The 15,564-nt window shown below is 39.7% G+C and overlaps 1 protein-coding gene across 1 annotated transcript in view; it reads left to right on the forward strand.

The window, feature by feature from the left end:
* Positions 1–15,564, forward strand: part of ESYT3 (extended synaptotagmin 3) — a 94,453-nt gene that overhangs the window by 34,589 nt on the left and 44,300 nt on the right. The window contains 4 exon segments of the mRNA XM_020986120.2: positions 9,542–9,608; positions 10,469–10,505; positions 10,508–10,557; positions 12,908–12,963. Coding sequence (XP_020841779.1) covers positions 9,542–9,608; positions 10,469–10,505; positions 10,508–10,557; positions 12,908–12,963 — 210 coding nt within the window.

Raw genomic sequence — 15,564 nt, forward strand, 5'->3', positions numbered from 1 at the left:
TTGTAGGGAAGAGAGTTGTTTTGTAAAATTACAGTAACAACAAACACCTCTTCTCCTTTCCCATATGGTTGAAGGCCCAAATGATGAAAGTGACGGGTGGTATGTTTTTCAGACCTTTGTGTTTTCTGGGGTTTTTTTAATGTACACACCCTAGGGCAGTGGAAACCTACAGAAATCCTAAACAGTATGTCTTCTTTTATTTTTTATGTTTCTCTACAGCCTGTATTCATTTAAATCCTATGAGCTATCATGGTAATGTGACTGGCAGAGTAATTATCAAGAATAGTTGCTATATATATTGACTTTGTTGCCCGAGCCAGCAATGTTATCTTAAGAATGAATAAAAGGGGGAGTTCATTTGAACTAACAGGATTTGCACATGTTATCATAGAAGTTCATTAAGGTGCTGTGTTTAAAAAGAAGAAGACAGTATAGTGGACTTCATGCAGAAGATGGTACTTGAGTAGGATGTTAGACATCACGTAGTCTGGCCACTTGATTTTACAGATTAGGTGATTAAGCCTCAGAATGTGATTTGTCCAAGGTCATGAGTAGTAAGGAAAAGAGCAGGAGTTCCAAAATCATAGATTTTTAATTGGAAGGGACTGCAATGACCATCTGGTACAGCCATGCCTGAAAAAGAATGTGTTCTACAGCATATCTTATGGGTGGTCATCTAGCCTTTGTCCCAAGATCTCTACTGGGGAGAACTACTAATTTCTGAAGCAATGTCTTCCATTGTGAGATAGCACCCAATAGTCAGGAAGTGATTCCTTACATCAAGTTTAATTTGCTTCTTCACAACTTCTACCCATTTCTCCTTCATCCAACCCTAGGTAAAAAATCTGATCCCTCTTCTAGATTATAGCTCTTCAAATACCCAATGATAGGATAACTGTTATGTCTCCCCTAAATCTTCTCTAAGCCAAATATTCCCAGTCCTTCAACTTTTCCTCATGTGGTTTGAAGTTGAAGTCCTTCACTATTATGGTTGTCTCTGAGTGCTGGCTAGCTTATCAGCATCTGTCCCAAAATGTTCTGCTGTGAACTGAACACACCATTGTCTAAGGCAGAGTACAGTGGGACTGTTGTCTCCTTATTTCTAGAAGCTATGCCTCTCTTTGTGCAGCCTACATCAGCTTTGGGGCAGCTAGGTAGCACAGTGGATAAAGTACCAGGCCAGGAGTCTGGAAGACTCCTCTTCTTGAGTTCAAATTTGGCCTCAGACACTTACTAGCTGTGTGACCTGGGCAAATCACTTAGCCCTGTTTGTCTCAGTTCCTCATCTATAAAATGAACTGGAGAAGGAAATGGCAAACCACTCCAGTAGCTTTGCCAAGAAAATCCGAATGGGATCATGAAGGGTCAGACATCATTGAAATGACTGCACAACAAAGTCAGATTTAGCTTTCTTTATTCACATGCTGTCTCAAATTGAATTTGCAATCCTAGATATTTTTTGAACTACCTTCTAGCCATGCTTCTCCTACTTTACTGGTGAAGTTGATTTTTTGAACCCATATTAAAAATTTACATTTATCACTGTCAAATTTAATCTTATTAAACTTGGCCCAATGTTGTAGCACAGGAATAGGCAAATCATAATCTGAGGACCAAATCTAGCTTGCTGCCTGGTGTTTTTGTTTGTCTGTTTGTTTGTTTGTTTGGGTTTTTTTGCATGGCCTAAGAGCTAAGAATGTTTGTTACATTTTTAAATACAATTTTAAAATCATTTCAAAATGTAAAAACAATTCTTAGCTCTCAGGCTCTACAAAATTATATAAACCCAGGGGCTGATTTTGGCCCATAGTCCATGGTTTGCCAACCCCTTGTTCTAAGCTATCAAGATCTTTTGTCATTCAGTACTTTAGACAGACAGACAGACATGATAGATAGATAGATAGATAGATAGATAGATAGATAGATAGATAGATAGATAGATAGATAGATCGATAGATCACCAGACAGAGTGTTGAACCCAGGTCCTCTAATTCTAAATACAAGGGTCTTTCTTTTGTAGCACAATTGATTTATTATATGAGGTTCCATCCCTGCCTCATCTGTTTTGGCCACTAATTTTTACTGTTTCAAAAAGAATAAGTCAGAGATTATTTCCTTTCTTCTATGTTTTTTCCTGGCATGAAACAGAGAGTTCAGCCCAAAATTTTTGCCAGTTGTCATTCCTTTGACATTGCAGGGATCCCAAGTCTGGGATTATGAGAATTGGCATCCTACCCTTGCATAACTTGGTATGTAAATATTAAAAACAAGAATATATTCCATTCATAATGAATGGAGTCAGTGGGTTGTGTAAGAGTTACTGTGGCAGATAAGGTCAGTAATAAACTATGAGGAGGTTAAATCCAGGAAGTCTTCCTAGAACGGATGAGATCTGAATCGTCCTTATGAAAAAAAATGCCAAAGGTTCCTAAAACCAACCACTCCCTCATTTCCTGTTTTTAGCCCAGGTTACTGAATTGAGAGCACTTTGGTGGGTGGAAGGAACCAAAGCCCTAGAACATGCATACAGAATAATGTGTATGCTTATTAAACATGTGAGAATGTATGGCAGGTTAGGAATTTCTGGTTAGCGAATGCATGGGTGGGGAGCCATTAACTATCAAGATGATAGAATTTATAGTTGGAAGGCATCTTAGAAGTTGTCTAGCGCAACCTCCCACAGAGTCCAGGGATGTCTTGGACAGGACTCCTGACTGAACTACTTTGCATAAGGGCCTCTAATGAGCAACATAACCTAATAAAGCAGCCCATCCCATTGCTGGACAGCTCCAGTTAGAAAATTTTTCTAAAGTTGAAATAAAATCTTCCCTTTTGCAAAGTATATTTGTCGGTCCTCTCTTTCCTCCTTGGAAGAATATATATGGAATAAAAACAAAACTTTAACATAAGAATAAAATATAAGTTATATAACAATAGTTTTTCAGGTATTTTAAGACAGATACCATATGTCCCTTTGACCTCCTCCCCTGGTTAAATATACTTATGTAGTTGAGGTAGTTGGTGGCCCAGAGGATAAAGCACTAGGCCTGGAGTCAGGAGGACCTGAGTTCAAATCTGGTCTTAGATGCTTACTACCTGTGTGACCCTAGACAAGTCACTTAAACTCTGCCTCCCTCAGGTTCCCCAACTATAAAATGGGAGTAATAATAGCACCTGCCTCCCAAGATTGTCGTGAGGATCAAATGAGATAATATTTGTGAAACACTTAGCATAGTGCCTGGCACATGATAGGAGATTAATACACGCTTGTTTCATTCCTTTTTTCCTAGTTATTTCAGATGTTTCTTGTGTGTTGTGGTTTCCAGATCTCTCACCATCCTGGCTATTTCTATATTATACAATTATATGTGTGTATAATATATATGTAATATATAGTAGATATAATATTTATTTCTAAATAATACAGTCTAGACTATTTCTACAACTTGAAATATATATATTTTTAAAAGTGAACTATAAAGACTAGAAAATGAGAACTGAGAACTGTACATAGAACTGTGTATCCACTACTCACAGACTTTTCCTTTTAATATATTAAATTTAACGTGGTAGTGCCAACATTGCCCTTTTTGTCAGTGTCATCCTCTGGACTCCTCTCTGTTCTCTGTGGTGTATTGGTAAATTTTTCCCTGTTGCCCTTTTATTTCCTCTCTTCACCTTTTTCCTTTACATGCTTAATCCTCAGTCTTTTAACAGTGTAGTTTGTTACTGCATTGCTCAGTGTTCTTGAGTCTTTCAGAGTTGCTTATCTTTGCAATGTTTTTGTCATTATGTAAATTATTCTGATTCTGCTCATTTTGTTCTACATCAGTTCATACAGGTTTTCTCTAGTTTCTCTGACTCTGTTCTTTTGTCATTTCTTACAGCATAATAATATTCTGTGAAGTTCCTATTTGTTCATCCATTCCCCAATTGTTGGGCTGAATGATATATTCTATAAATAATGCACTCTTAGTTAGCATTAGCATAAAAATCCTAGATATTTTTCCCCATATAATTTCCAGAAAAAGTCTTTTCTAGCCTATAGTTGTGTATGTATGTATATGTATGTATCTATATGCATGTATATATATAATGCATGCATGTGTACATATGTGTTTATATGTGTGCATGTTTATATACATATATGTATATACACACATATATGTGTGTGTATATTTGTGTATATATATTTGATGTGTGTGTGTGTGTGTGTGTGTGTGTGTGTATGTATTTTAACCTTAACACAGAACTTTACAATTATCTTTGTTAACTTTGAACTTGGTAGTTTAGATCTAGGCTTGCCATTTGTTGAGCTAATTTTGTTTCTATCACGCATCATGTCCTTTACTGCTTTGTAAATTTAATAACGATGCTTTGTGTGTCTTCATAAGACCATAAACTTAGAGGTAAAAGGGACCTCAGAGGTCGTCCAGTGCAACTACTTGATTTTACAGTTGGAGAAACCGAGGGCCAGAGAATTGTCTGAGATCATGCTGCTAGCAGAGATAGAATTTGATCGCAAGTCTTCTGACTCCAAATATAACACCTCTTTTCATCTAAGTCTTTGATTAAAAATTTTGAAATAAGACAAGTTGAGAAATAGACTCCTGTTGTGTTCAATTGTATGACCCTGTTTGGGATTTTCTTGGCAAAGATACTGGAGTGGTTTGCCATTTCCTTCTCCAGCTTATTTTGCAGATTGAGAAACTAAGGCCAACAGGGTTAAGTAACCTGCCAAAGGTCACACAGTAAGTGTCTAAGGCCAGACTTTAACTCAAGAAAACCCTTCTTAACTCTTGCCCCAGCACTCTATCCTCTGTACCTCCCAGCTACCCAAAGATAGATTCTTGTGGATGTATACTAGAGACATTATGGGTAACACCACATGATTAATAAATATTTTTTGGAATTCAAACAGCTATGGGTCCACCTACTAGTTTAATCACCCAACCTATATTCACTATCTTACCTGAAAGAACATTATGATGACCTATGAAATATTTATTGAAATCAAGCTATATTATATCTATAATGCTCCACTTATTTAGCACTTACTTAAGGTATCTGTTACCTTAACGATATTGGTAATACCCCTCACAGATGCAGATCTCAAGCCCTGCTCATCTTAGTAGACAGTTTCATGAGTTACTTTGCCAGGAAAAAAAAAAAAGATCCGTCACCTGGTTGTCAACCTGGTCATAAACATCTCCAAACTTAGCTGGGCTAGTCTTTAGGACAATAAGCATGCAGTCTGCTACCAGACCCATCCTTACAGCCTTTCCGGTTTTGTAGGATCTACTAAGTTTGTGTTCTTCAAGAACTAAGAGTCACCCCCCTACCGCAATGAGGTAATGGGCAAGGATTTTAATGGAACACTAATTTATTAACCCTGCCCCCAAAATCAATTAAGTTAGTTTAATATGATTTGTTTTCAGTGAATCTATGTTGACACCTGGTGACCAATTCAGTTTTTTTTTTCTATAAGCTTGTATTCTCTTCTTCTTCCAGAGTCTTGCTGGGATCAGTGCCAAGCTTACTAGTATATAGTTTCTAGGCACCAAATCTCTTCTCCTTTTAAAAATTTGTTCAGAACTTAACTGCCTTGTGTCTTCTAAAATCACTCCAATTCTCTGCAATACCTCAAAGATTACAGATAGTTCCTTCAGCACACTAAGGCATGTATTTGAACCTCAAGCCTTGAATCCCCTTAGAGATGAATGTATTTTTATTATCCTTCTCATCCCAGACTTAAGTTCCCTCTTTATGACATTTCTTCTGTGTGTTATAAGACAAAGTTCATTTTTCTTGCTACAGAAGATGAAAACAAATTAGATGTTAGACAATTCTCCCTTCTCCCTGGCACTGTTAGCATTGTGTCTTCTTCCCCATGGAGCAAGTATTTCCTTTGCTAGTTCTTATTTAAGACATAGCTTTTGTCAGTCAAGAAGCTTTATTAAGTGTCTGTGTGCCAGATACTGTACTAAGTGCTAGGGATACAAAGAAAGGGGAAAAAACAGTTTTTACTCTCAAGGAGCATCCCCCGCCTTTTTTTTCCTTTTCTTTAGCTTTTTTTGTATGTCTCAATTCAATTTAGAGTTTAGGTCAGTGACAGATCATTCCATTTCCAGCTCTCACATCAACATTTATTTTCTCATACATTTCCATATAGATTTATCTTCTCTCTTGTATTCACTTATTTTCCCCATCAAAAAGAATATTGCCCTGAAACCAAGAGTTGTCTCCTTAGTTAGACCCAGAACTTTCTGAGCGTTTTGCCTTGCTGCTGATTCTTATGAGTGTATGAGAGAAGGTTGTTAAAAAAAAATTGAAAACAAAACAGTGGAATGATTATGGCATGGCAGAGAGGGAGGGGCTGCTCTCATAAAAGTGGGTGGATATTAGAAAGCAAACTATATCCACCCTGAAGGTCTATGTAATGCTTCTCCATAACAACTCTGTGAGATAGGTATTACAAGTGTTATTCTCATTTTACAGATGAGAGACTGAGGCTTTAAAGAGGTTAGGAATCATGCAGCTAATAAGTGTTGGAGATGGGACTTGAACCAGGTCTGTTGACTCCAAGACCAGTATCATTACTGGTTAGATCTATTATTTGCCACTTTCATTTGCTCTTCAAAGAAGTGGGATTTTATTTTATGTAACATTCTATCATTTAATGTTAGGGTTAAATGAACTTCAAAGGTCTTCTAGGGCAACCTCCTTTTATAGCATTTCTGACAGGTGGTCTTAACTCAGAGTAGGCAGGCTCAGTGATAAGGAAAAGCTTCTTGACTATCATTGGAAATCATAGGAGTTGCAGATCCCTTTAAAAGTCTGTCTTTGAGGACCGTGACCATCTAAACATATCACAAGCTCACTCAACCCATCCATCCATTCACTAGTGAATAGGTCATTGAAAGGTGAGTTTTTAGCCACAGAAAAGAGTTTTTCCCAGTTAATATCACCAGCAACCCATCCCAGACTAAGAAGAGAACACAGTATCAGAAAATTAAGTTTTTAGACTGTCATTATTATCAGCCCCAAATGCCATTTACTAGGCATCTAGGTGTGTGGCATTGTTTAGGACTGCACAAAGCCAGGGACACAGAGAAGCCATACTCTAATGTAGAAACATTGACACAGAGAGGACAATTCACATCATGTAGTAAATGCATACAGAAACAATCCAGGTGCTTATATTGAGTGTTAGGGTGATGGTGCACTAAGTAGGAAATTGAAAGAAGAGGAATATAGGTCCTTGAGAGCAGGTACCACATTCCTTCGTTTGAAAATAATCATTTTTGTGCTGATATATTTGTATTTTTACATCACCATCATTTTTGACTCTATCCCTCCCTCTTCTTCTTCCCCATAAGCCATTCCTTATTACAAAGAATTAAAAAGAAAGAGGAAATGAAGCAGTTCAGCAAAACTAACTAACACATCCCTTGAGCCTAACAATGTTCCACACCTTAATCCCCCACCACTGGAAAGGAAAGAGGGAAGCAGCACCTTCATTCACCCTTCAAGGAAGTGGGATTTTATTTTATGTAATATTCTATCATTCAATTTTAGGTTGGGTGGGACTTCAGAGGCCGCCTTTATGTTTCTTATTGGGAAAGAGATTCTTTTTCTATTTGCTAGTTCCCCTATGACACCAAGGGGCCTCATCTAGGCCAAGCACACAGCCCTTTCAGTATATACCCTCAGAGTTTCCTTCTAATCATCTAATTTCCCTCCTTGAAAAGACAACTCACCCTAATTCTTTTAAACTACTTTCTGCTGGAGAGTTTTGCGGTGTTTTGGTTTCTAGGAATTCATTTATACTAATAATGGTCACAAAACATCCATCTTCATTCTGCTCTGGCAACCTAATTAACATTCCTCTTGCCTTCATGTATATTCTATTGAAGACTTTTCTAAGAGTTTTGCCTAGCACCTTTATCCTGGTGCCTTGTATCAAATGGTGCTAAATTGTCTGGGTCCTGAGGCAGACCTATGTAGTACTGTGTTGATCATTAATTGTCCAACTCCCTTATGACATTATAATTATGAAAATGGTGGATCTCATTTCCTGTACAAATATTGACATATCTTTGTAATTAGGAGATGTGCTATTGCATAAATAACGTATATGCACTACAACTACTTTTGCATAGCTTTGCAGTATAGCCTATTCTGTATTAACTTCCCCTTTCTGATTTTAGAATATTTTACAAATAAAACTTGTACTAGCCGATCTTATTCTCCTCATTTCACTGGCTCCACTATTGTGTAAGGGGCCCCCTTCTCAGACTGGTTCTTTCCTGACAACTGTGAAGCCAATGAAGTACATTTTACTGGGCCACATATGCACAGCCTCTCATCTGCCAATTTTCTCACTCTTCCAAGTTGCCCAAGAATCACCCAGAGACTTACTCAGTTCAGCTTTTTTGTGTATTGTGATATTTAGCCAAGGAGAATGGGGAACAAAGGGAAAAGGAAAGGAATGAAGGAAGGAGGAAGAGAAGGGGAGGGACAGAGATTGAGAGCATTTATTAAGTACTTATACTGTGCTAATGGCTGGAGATACAAAAACAAGCAATCAAAATAGTCTCTGCCCTCAAGGAGCTTGTGTCGAATGAGGAAAGACAACACATAATTGGAAGCTGACTGTGGGGGGGCAGTGTGTGGAAAGTGGCATGGCAGGAGGGGTGTGCTAGAGCTATCTTATGATAGCTGATTGTTAAATTTTCAGTACAAGCACTTGCACATCAGAAATCAGCAAATGCTAATAAATCAGGCCTCAATTTATTGTTTTGTTGATTGCTTAGACTTAAGAAAATGATGAAGGAAATTTTAATAATGCAAATTAAACTTAGAATTATGCTGTTGTGTTTTTTTTTCCTGGGAGCTAGTTATTAAACATGTATAAACACACTGATTGATGCATGGAGTCTGGATCCTAGCAAGATAAGGCAAAAGCTCACCTATCAATGCTGAAGGGCCCAGTGGCAGAACCCAAGTTACTGGTGGGGAGGAGGAGGTGGAGGTGATGGTCTGAGTAGAGAAGGCATGGATGCCACGGAGACCAGGGCCTGAGGAAATAAAGGCAAAAACTTGCCTATAAGAGCTAAGGGACCTGGGCAGAGTCCAAAGGTGCTGTAAGTAAAGAAAGCATAAGCATAAAATCTTGGAACAGGAAAGAAGAAAAGGAGAGATGGGAGATGGGACTTAATAGCTATAGCTACTCTCAAGTATCTGAAGGACTGTAATATAAAAGAGGGTTTACTCCCAGAGGGCAGAAGTTGGAGCAATGGTTAGAAGGCTCAGAGAGGCAGGTTTGGGCTTGATATAAGGAAAAATTTTCTAAAATTAGAGCCAATGAGTATCCTGTCACAGGACATTTTCAAGCAAGAGACTAGATGACCTCTAGAATTCCTAATCTGAAGTCCTTTCCCAGCTCTGGTATTCTAGGATTCCATGGGTAAAACTAGAACAAAACATTCTGTCTAGCCACTGGAGTTAATGCCATATGTTCTTCCTTTTTCCCTTTCAGCTATATAGGAGACTGTGAGATCAGTGTGGAGTTACAAAAAATGCCTGCTGGGGTGAATGGTATACAGGTAGGTATTTTCTTGAGGAGGGATAAGAGAACAGGGAAGGGAGCAGAGAAGGACTCAAGTTAAAGATGAGAGAGAGAGTTTGGTTATAGAGAGAGAAGAAACTCATGTTCTGAAGATTATTCTGGGTCTGGGTCACAGAGAAGGTTTTCAGAGTCCAACTGAAAATGAGGAAATGTTCGTATTTGTTGAGGTTTGACAAATTCCTAATTTAAAAAAAAACTTTTAAAAAGTTGACTTAGGAGAAGTACTCACTGTCCATGGAGCTAGTGAGGGAGAATCCTTTTGGAGGGGAAATGACAGATTAGTTAGAAAGGAAGGTAAGAAGGAGAAAGCAGGAAAACCGAATACAAGGAGTGAAAGAAACTTGCAAAAGCCTGGACCCAATCTTGAGAGTCAATGGATTAAAAAACAAAGGCTAGTTTTACAATGTTTCTGAATCTCTATGTCATGTTCTGGGTTGAGGCTACTGTCCTGGGCCACCAGGATCCAGGGGAGGACATGAGAGTCAGAAGTAGGGAGAAGAATTGGAGAGGAGTAGATGTGACTTGGTAAAATTTCTGCACTCACCTTTCACTTGATGGGTGAGTCCCTCATGGGACTCTGTCAACATTCATATCCATTCATGGATGCAGTCCATAGGATAGGGGGCAAATGGCTTTAGATGAGTCTTTATGTAATAAGAGAGAAGCAAGAATTATGACAGTATAATACTTGTAGATTGAGAGATGGAGGCTAAGCCTGGCTAAGTTTGCAGAGGATGATGGGTAAAGGCTGAAGATTGCCTGGTGATGGCTTAAGGTGAGGGACCAGGGACCAGGTCTTAAACTCCACTTTTGAGGTTTGTTTTTTGTGTGTCGTAGTTACAGGGTACTCTTCGTGTGATCCTTGAGCCTCTCCTTTTGATAAGCCATTTGTGGGAGCTGTGACTGTATTTTTCCTTCAAAAGCCCGTAAGTTTGGGGTTAGGGAGGCGTGAGGTGGGGTGTGAATGGATAACCGAGCATGGCAAATCCTCAAAAATATCCTCAAAATGCTACATTTGTTGAGCACTATGCTAGACCTTGGAGAATACTAATAGGAAAATTAGATTCATATCTGAGCCTTCATTTCCTCACTACTAAATGAGGGGCTTGGATGAATGAATGAATGAATAACACATTTATCTAGTGTTTACTATGTGTCAAACATATGCTAAACACTGGGGATACAAGTAGAGAAACCAAGACATTCCCTGATCTCAAGGAGCTCGTAGTGTAATTGGAAAAGATCCCATATCAAAGAAAGCTAAGCTGTAGAGCAGAGGAAAGAGCCCGTAAGTTCTAAGAGTGCATCATTGAGGTGAATGGCAAGGCCCAGAGTTCCTTAGGATGCCTCAGTAGTTAAGACAACACTGATGAGAGACCACCAAGCCTAATGGACAGACAGGAAGGCCTGGTGGTCCTCCATCTCATCAGAACAAATGGAGTTGTTGACGCCCATCTCATCTAAGCCCCGTGAACAGTCATGCAGCCAGCTCCAAGGAGGGAGGCATTTTCTCACCAGCTGGCAGGAAAGTCCAGAAGTTTATTCTGGTCAGACCACATCTACAGTATTACATTCTGGACATCACTTTGTAAGCAGGACATTGATAAGCTCAGGTAGGTCTGGAGGAAGGAAGTCAGAGTAGTGAAGGGTCTTATGGTCATACTAGACAAGAATTACTTGAAGGAGCTGGGCATAATTAGCCTGAAGAAGAGAACACTCAAAGAGAATGTGACCTTTGGGTGGATGTCATGTGAAAGAGATGGGAAACTTATTCTGTATTGCTATAGGTTGCAGAATTAGGACCAGAGGAATTACAGTAAAGCAGATATCAGCATAAGGGATAAAGTCATAACAGGGATGTCCAAAATGGAACATCTTTCTTGGGAACTGCCTTCTCAAATAGTGCGTTCCTTGTCACCAGACGTGTTTGAGCAGGGACTGTATGACCTCTTGTCTAAGATATAGTATATATAGCAGGTATTAGGTATCAAATGAGATTATATTTGTAAAAGCATTTAGCACAGTGTCTAACACATAGTAGGTACTATATAAATTCTAGCTATATATTATTGTCATGGAATTGGACAGGTCCTTTTCCACTCTGAGGTTCCATTACTTTAGGCGTGACATGTTTCTTGTCCTTGAGGACCTTATAAACTAAAGAAAGTGAAACATGCTCTACTTATCCTCTCTCCACCCTGTACTTTTGGAGGGGAGTATGCTGATGGAGTCTGATACTAGAGAATTAAACTCAGTACATAGAAGATAGGAAAAGAGTAGCAGAGGAGAAATATGGATTTGGCCTAGGATACATGTTGACTTTGAACATCACAGGGGTATGATCAAAGTTGCCCTCCTGCTTTTGGAAAGGGAGGCTGAGGATATGGTTTCCTGACCCCCATCAGCTCAGTTGATGTAGTCTCAGAATGTAGTCGCTCCGTTTAAAACATCTACTGAGTCACCAGCAGTTCCTGCTCAGCAGCCAGTAAGAGGACTGGTTTAGTATCTCTGCTCTGCCCAAGTGATGAGTCACGCATCTGGTCAGCTACAAGCAGGAGGGACACTTTGTGCAGGAATCGACGCCTGTTACATGTATGGTGGAATGTTTGAAGTCTCCCTATCCTAGGACATACTGCTAATGATGTGATATCTCATGTTTTAAAGTATTCTTTTTGCACTGACGCTCCTTAAACATCTACCTTTTCCTGTGTGTGGTAGAGAGACAGTGTCAGACACGAGCTAGGCTTGTTGACTATAATTTCAATATAAAATAAAGCTGTCCAGGAGGGGATAACTATAAGAAGGGAATGATCAGGGCAAAGAATAACTAGAAGAGATTCATGGGAGCAGGAAAAGGTTATTCCAGCCTATCTCCAGGAGAAGCAAGAGTAAAAACTGGAGGAGATTTAGAAAGTGAGGAGGAAAATAAAGAGATTGGCTTCATATGACACATATTCATGTAGAAACATAGTAACTCATTCTCCATCACATGTCGAGACTACGCACCCTTTATGGAAAGTGAATGGATGAAAACACATCTATGAAGTGTCTTCTGTTTGCCATACACCATGGTAAGCACTGGGGATAAAATACAATATCAGTACTTAAGGTGAGACTCTCTCCCTGTGAGGTGTATTCGCTTGGTAGATTTAAGTTTTGCATTTGGTGTTCTGCCTCTTTCTATGGTGGTTTTTTTAAAATATTTCCCTCAGCTTAGTGAACAGTCTTTTGTCTTTATTCTCTAATGTGACTGGTTTCTCCTCTGGTCTCTTGCAGCACCTGCAAATAAACTGGACAGGCCTGATGAACCTCCTTGATGCCCCAGGTATCAAGTAAGTGCTGGTGACCTCTTAGAGAACTACTTTTCCCAGGGCCAGGAGAAAGCACACAATAGTTGTCAACACTCAGCCTGATTGTGCCAAGTTTTTCTCCAGTGCCTCCCCATTCCCACTTCACATTCTCCATTGTGCCAATTTTGAGCATTAGAGTGATGGCAGACCTCGTCCCCTTGGGTCAAGTCCAGTTATTGACTCTATAGCAACTTGATATTTTATCTTCAAGTCAACACTAACTGCCCTAATCCTGCCCCTGAAGGGAACAGGCTGTCTGGCTAGTTCTCACAGATATCTTCCCATATAGCCAGCCAGCAGTTCTAATCATCTCCACTCATGGGGAGCAGTGTAAAACCTCATATTGAGGAGTCATAGAACCATAGATGGAGTGCTGGGTCTGGAGTCAAGAGGACTTGAATTCAAAGCTGGCCTCAGAAACTTACTAACTGGCTAGTCGTGGGCAAATCACTCAACCCTGTTTGCCTCAGTTTCCTCATCTGTAAAATGAGCTGGAGAAGTAAATAGCAAAACCACTCCAGTATCTTTGCCAAGAAAACATCACATGGGGTCACAAAGAGTCAGACAAGACTGAAACTACTGAATATCAGTAGGACCATAAAATGATAGATTTAGAGTTGGATGAGACCTTCTTGGTCTTTGAGTCCTTCCCTCTCACGCTGAAGGTGAAGAAATTTAAGAAATGGAAACAAAGAGAGATTAAGTGACTTGCCTGGGGTTATCCAACTAGTAAATGTCTGAGAGAGGATTCAAAGGAAGGTTTTCCTAACGCTAAATCCAGCATTTAATCCACTACCTCACACTATTTTATAATCCAATTTGGGCTCTTGCTTACTGAAACTCCCTTTGGGCACTTTAAACATTTAGTTGGAAATAACTTTTTTTTCAAATTTCTGGGATTCAAACGGGGAAGCAGTATTACGTAGTGGGGGAAAAGCACAGGATTTAGTGTCAAAATACTTGGATTCAAGTCAGTGAGCATTTATTCATCACCCACTATGTGCTGACACTCTACAAATTGAAGCTTTATGTTCTTATCTGTAAGATGAGGGACCTGGGTGAAATGATCTTTTTAACTTATTGTCAATCCTATATTTTGTGATTTCTTGAGGTTACAGATCTTAAAATGAGGATAGAGAGCTCTCATCTATACTGTCCTAAAAGAGGACTGCATGATCAAATCTTTGGAGATCACTTCTACCTCTGATTTTGTGACTGATTTTTTGAGATTGAGAAAAGAGTGAAAAAGCAATCCCCCCAATTCCCTTTTTTTCTTCATATGAGAGATAAATACATCTAACTCCCTCCACCCCCATCCCCACTCAAAAGTCAGTCCTGAGCACCCATGAGCAGTATGACATTGGATGTCATGAAGGGATCTGGAGAAAGGAGGAAACATGGGCCCGCCCTCAAGAATCTCCATGTCTAATAGGAGAGATGTGGTCCCTGCCCCCAGCCCATAGCTTATTCACCACAAACATATGTTAGGACATAGGGGTTGATACTACAGAATGGAGTTAGGGGGCAGGAGAGATACTGGAGTGATGTCATCCCTAGGAGACTGCCACTATAGAAAATCCCAGTTGAATATCTGCTACCCTCAGACTCTCCCTTGGTAGCTAAATAGAAAAATATTGACTGCTTTATAGAAGCTGAGTAACCATTTAATATAAACATGCCTCTCTGGGAAATACAGGTTGGACTAGAACAGGGTGGAATTTGCTTACCCAGTGCTAGCTACAAATTCCAGCCTCCCCTTGGGCTGGTTCCTTGCTGCGGCTTAGGAAGCACCTTGTTGGTCAGTGAGAGTAAGAGGGATTTAAATCCTCACTGGCTTTTTAACTTTTTAAATCCATGCGAACACCCTGCCCTAGTGGGAAATCTAGCATTGTGGGCAGTTTATCTACTGAACTACAATTCATGGTGACCAGAATCACTTCTTGGTCTGAGAAACTCACATTACAGGGCAGGACCTGAATGCCATTCTGTTTCTTCAGAGATCTTGTTCTGGGTCAACACCCCTCACAAGCCTGTCTCTACGTCCTGATTTGTTCACCTCTGCCCTGTGATTTCCTGAATGTTACCTTCTGACCAATGTGCTCTATGGAGTTTAATAGGGTGGGGTTGAGCAGGAGGAGGATGAGAGAAGATGGTGATAAATGCTTATTTAATGCAGTGAAAAATATCCTTTCCTCCTTACTCTTTCAGTGAGAATCAGCCGAGATAGTTCAGGTGGGAGGAGACCCAGGGCTACCTACCTTACACAGAAGATTATAATCCCTAGGGGCTATAAATTAGAAAATGTGAATGAGACTGCCATACCATATTCAGTGAGGGGGAAGGTAACTGCTATTTCAGGGAGTTTGGATCTGGAGAAGAGAAAGAAAACAAAGCTGTTTAGATACTGCATTGCCTCCTGACTCTGCCCTTCCAGATTGCCACCTCAAAAAACACTTATTCGGTTACCTTCTCTAAATTCTTCGGTCTGTTTTGCCTGGCACAGTAGAGGAAATGCTGGATTTGAACCTGGGTTTGAATCCTGGCCCTGATTTTCACTGCCTGAGGTGTACCCTAGGACCCCAT

Source organism: Phascolarctos cinereus, unplaced genomic scaffold (assembly GCF_003287225.1).
Source record: "Phascolarctos cinereus isolate Bilbo 61053 unplaced genomic scaffold, phaCin_HiC Scaffold_726;HRSCAF=1367, whole genome shotgun sequence".
NCBI classification, from domain to species: domain Eukaryota; kingdom Metazoa; phylum Chordata; class Mammalia; order Diprotodontia; family Phascolarctidae; genus Phascolarctos; species Phascolarctos cinereus.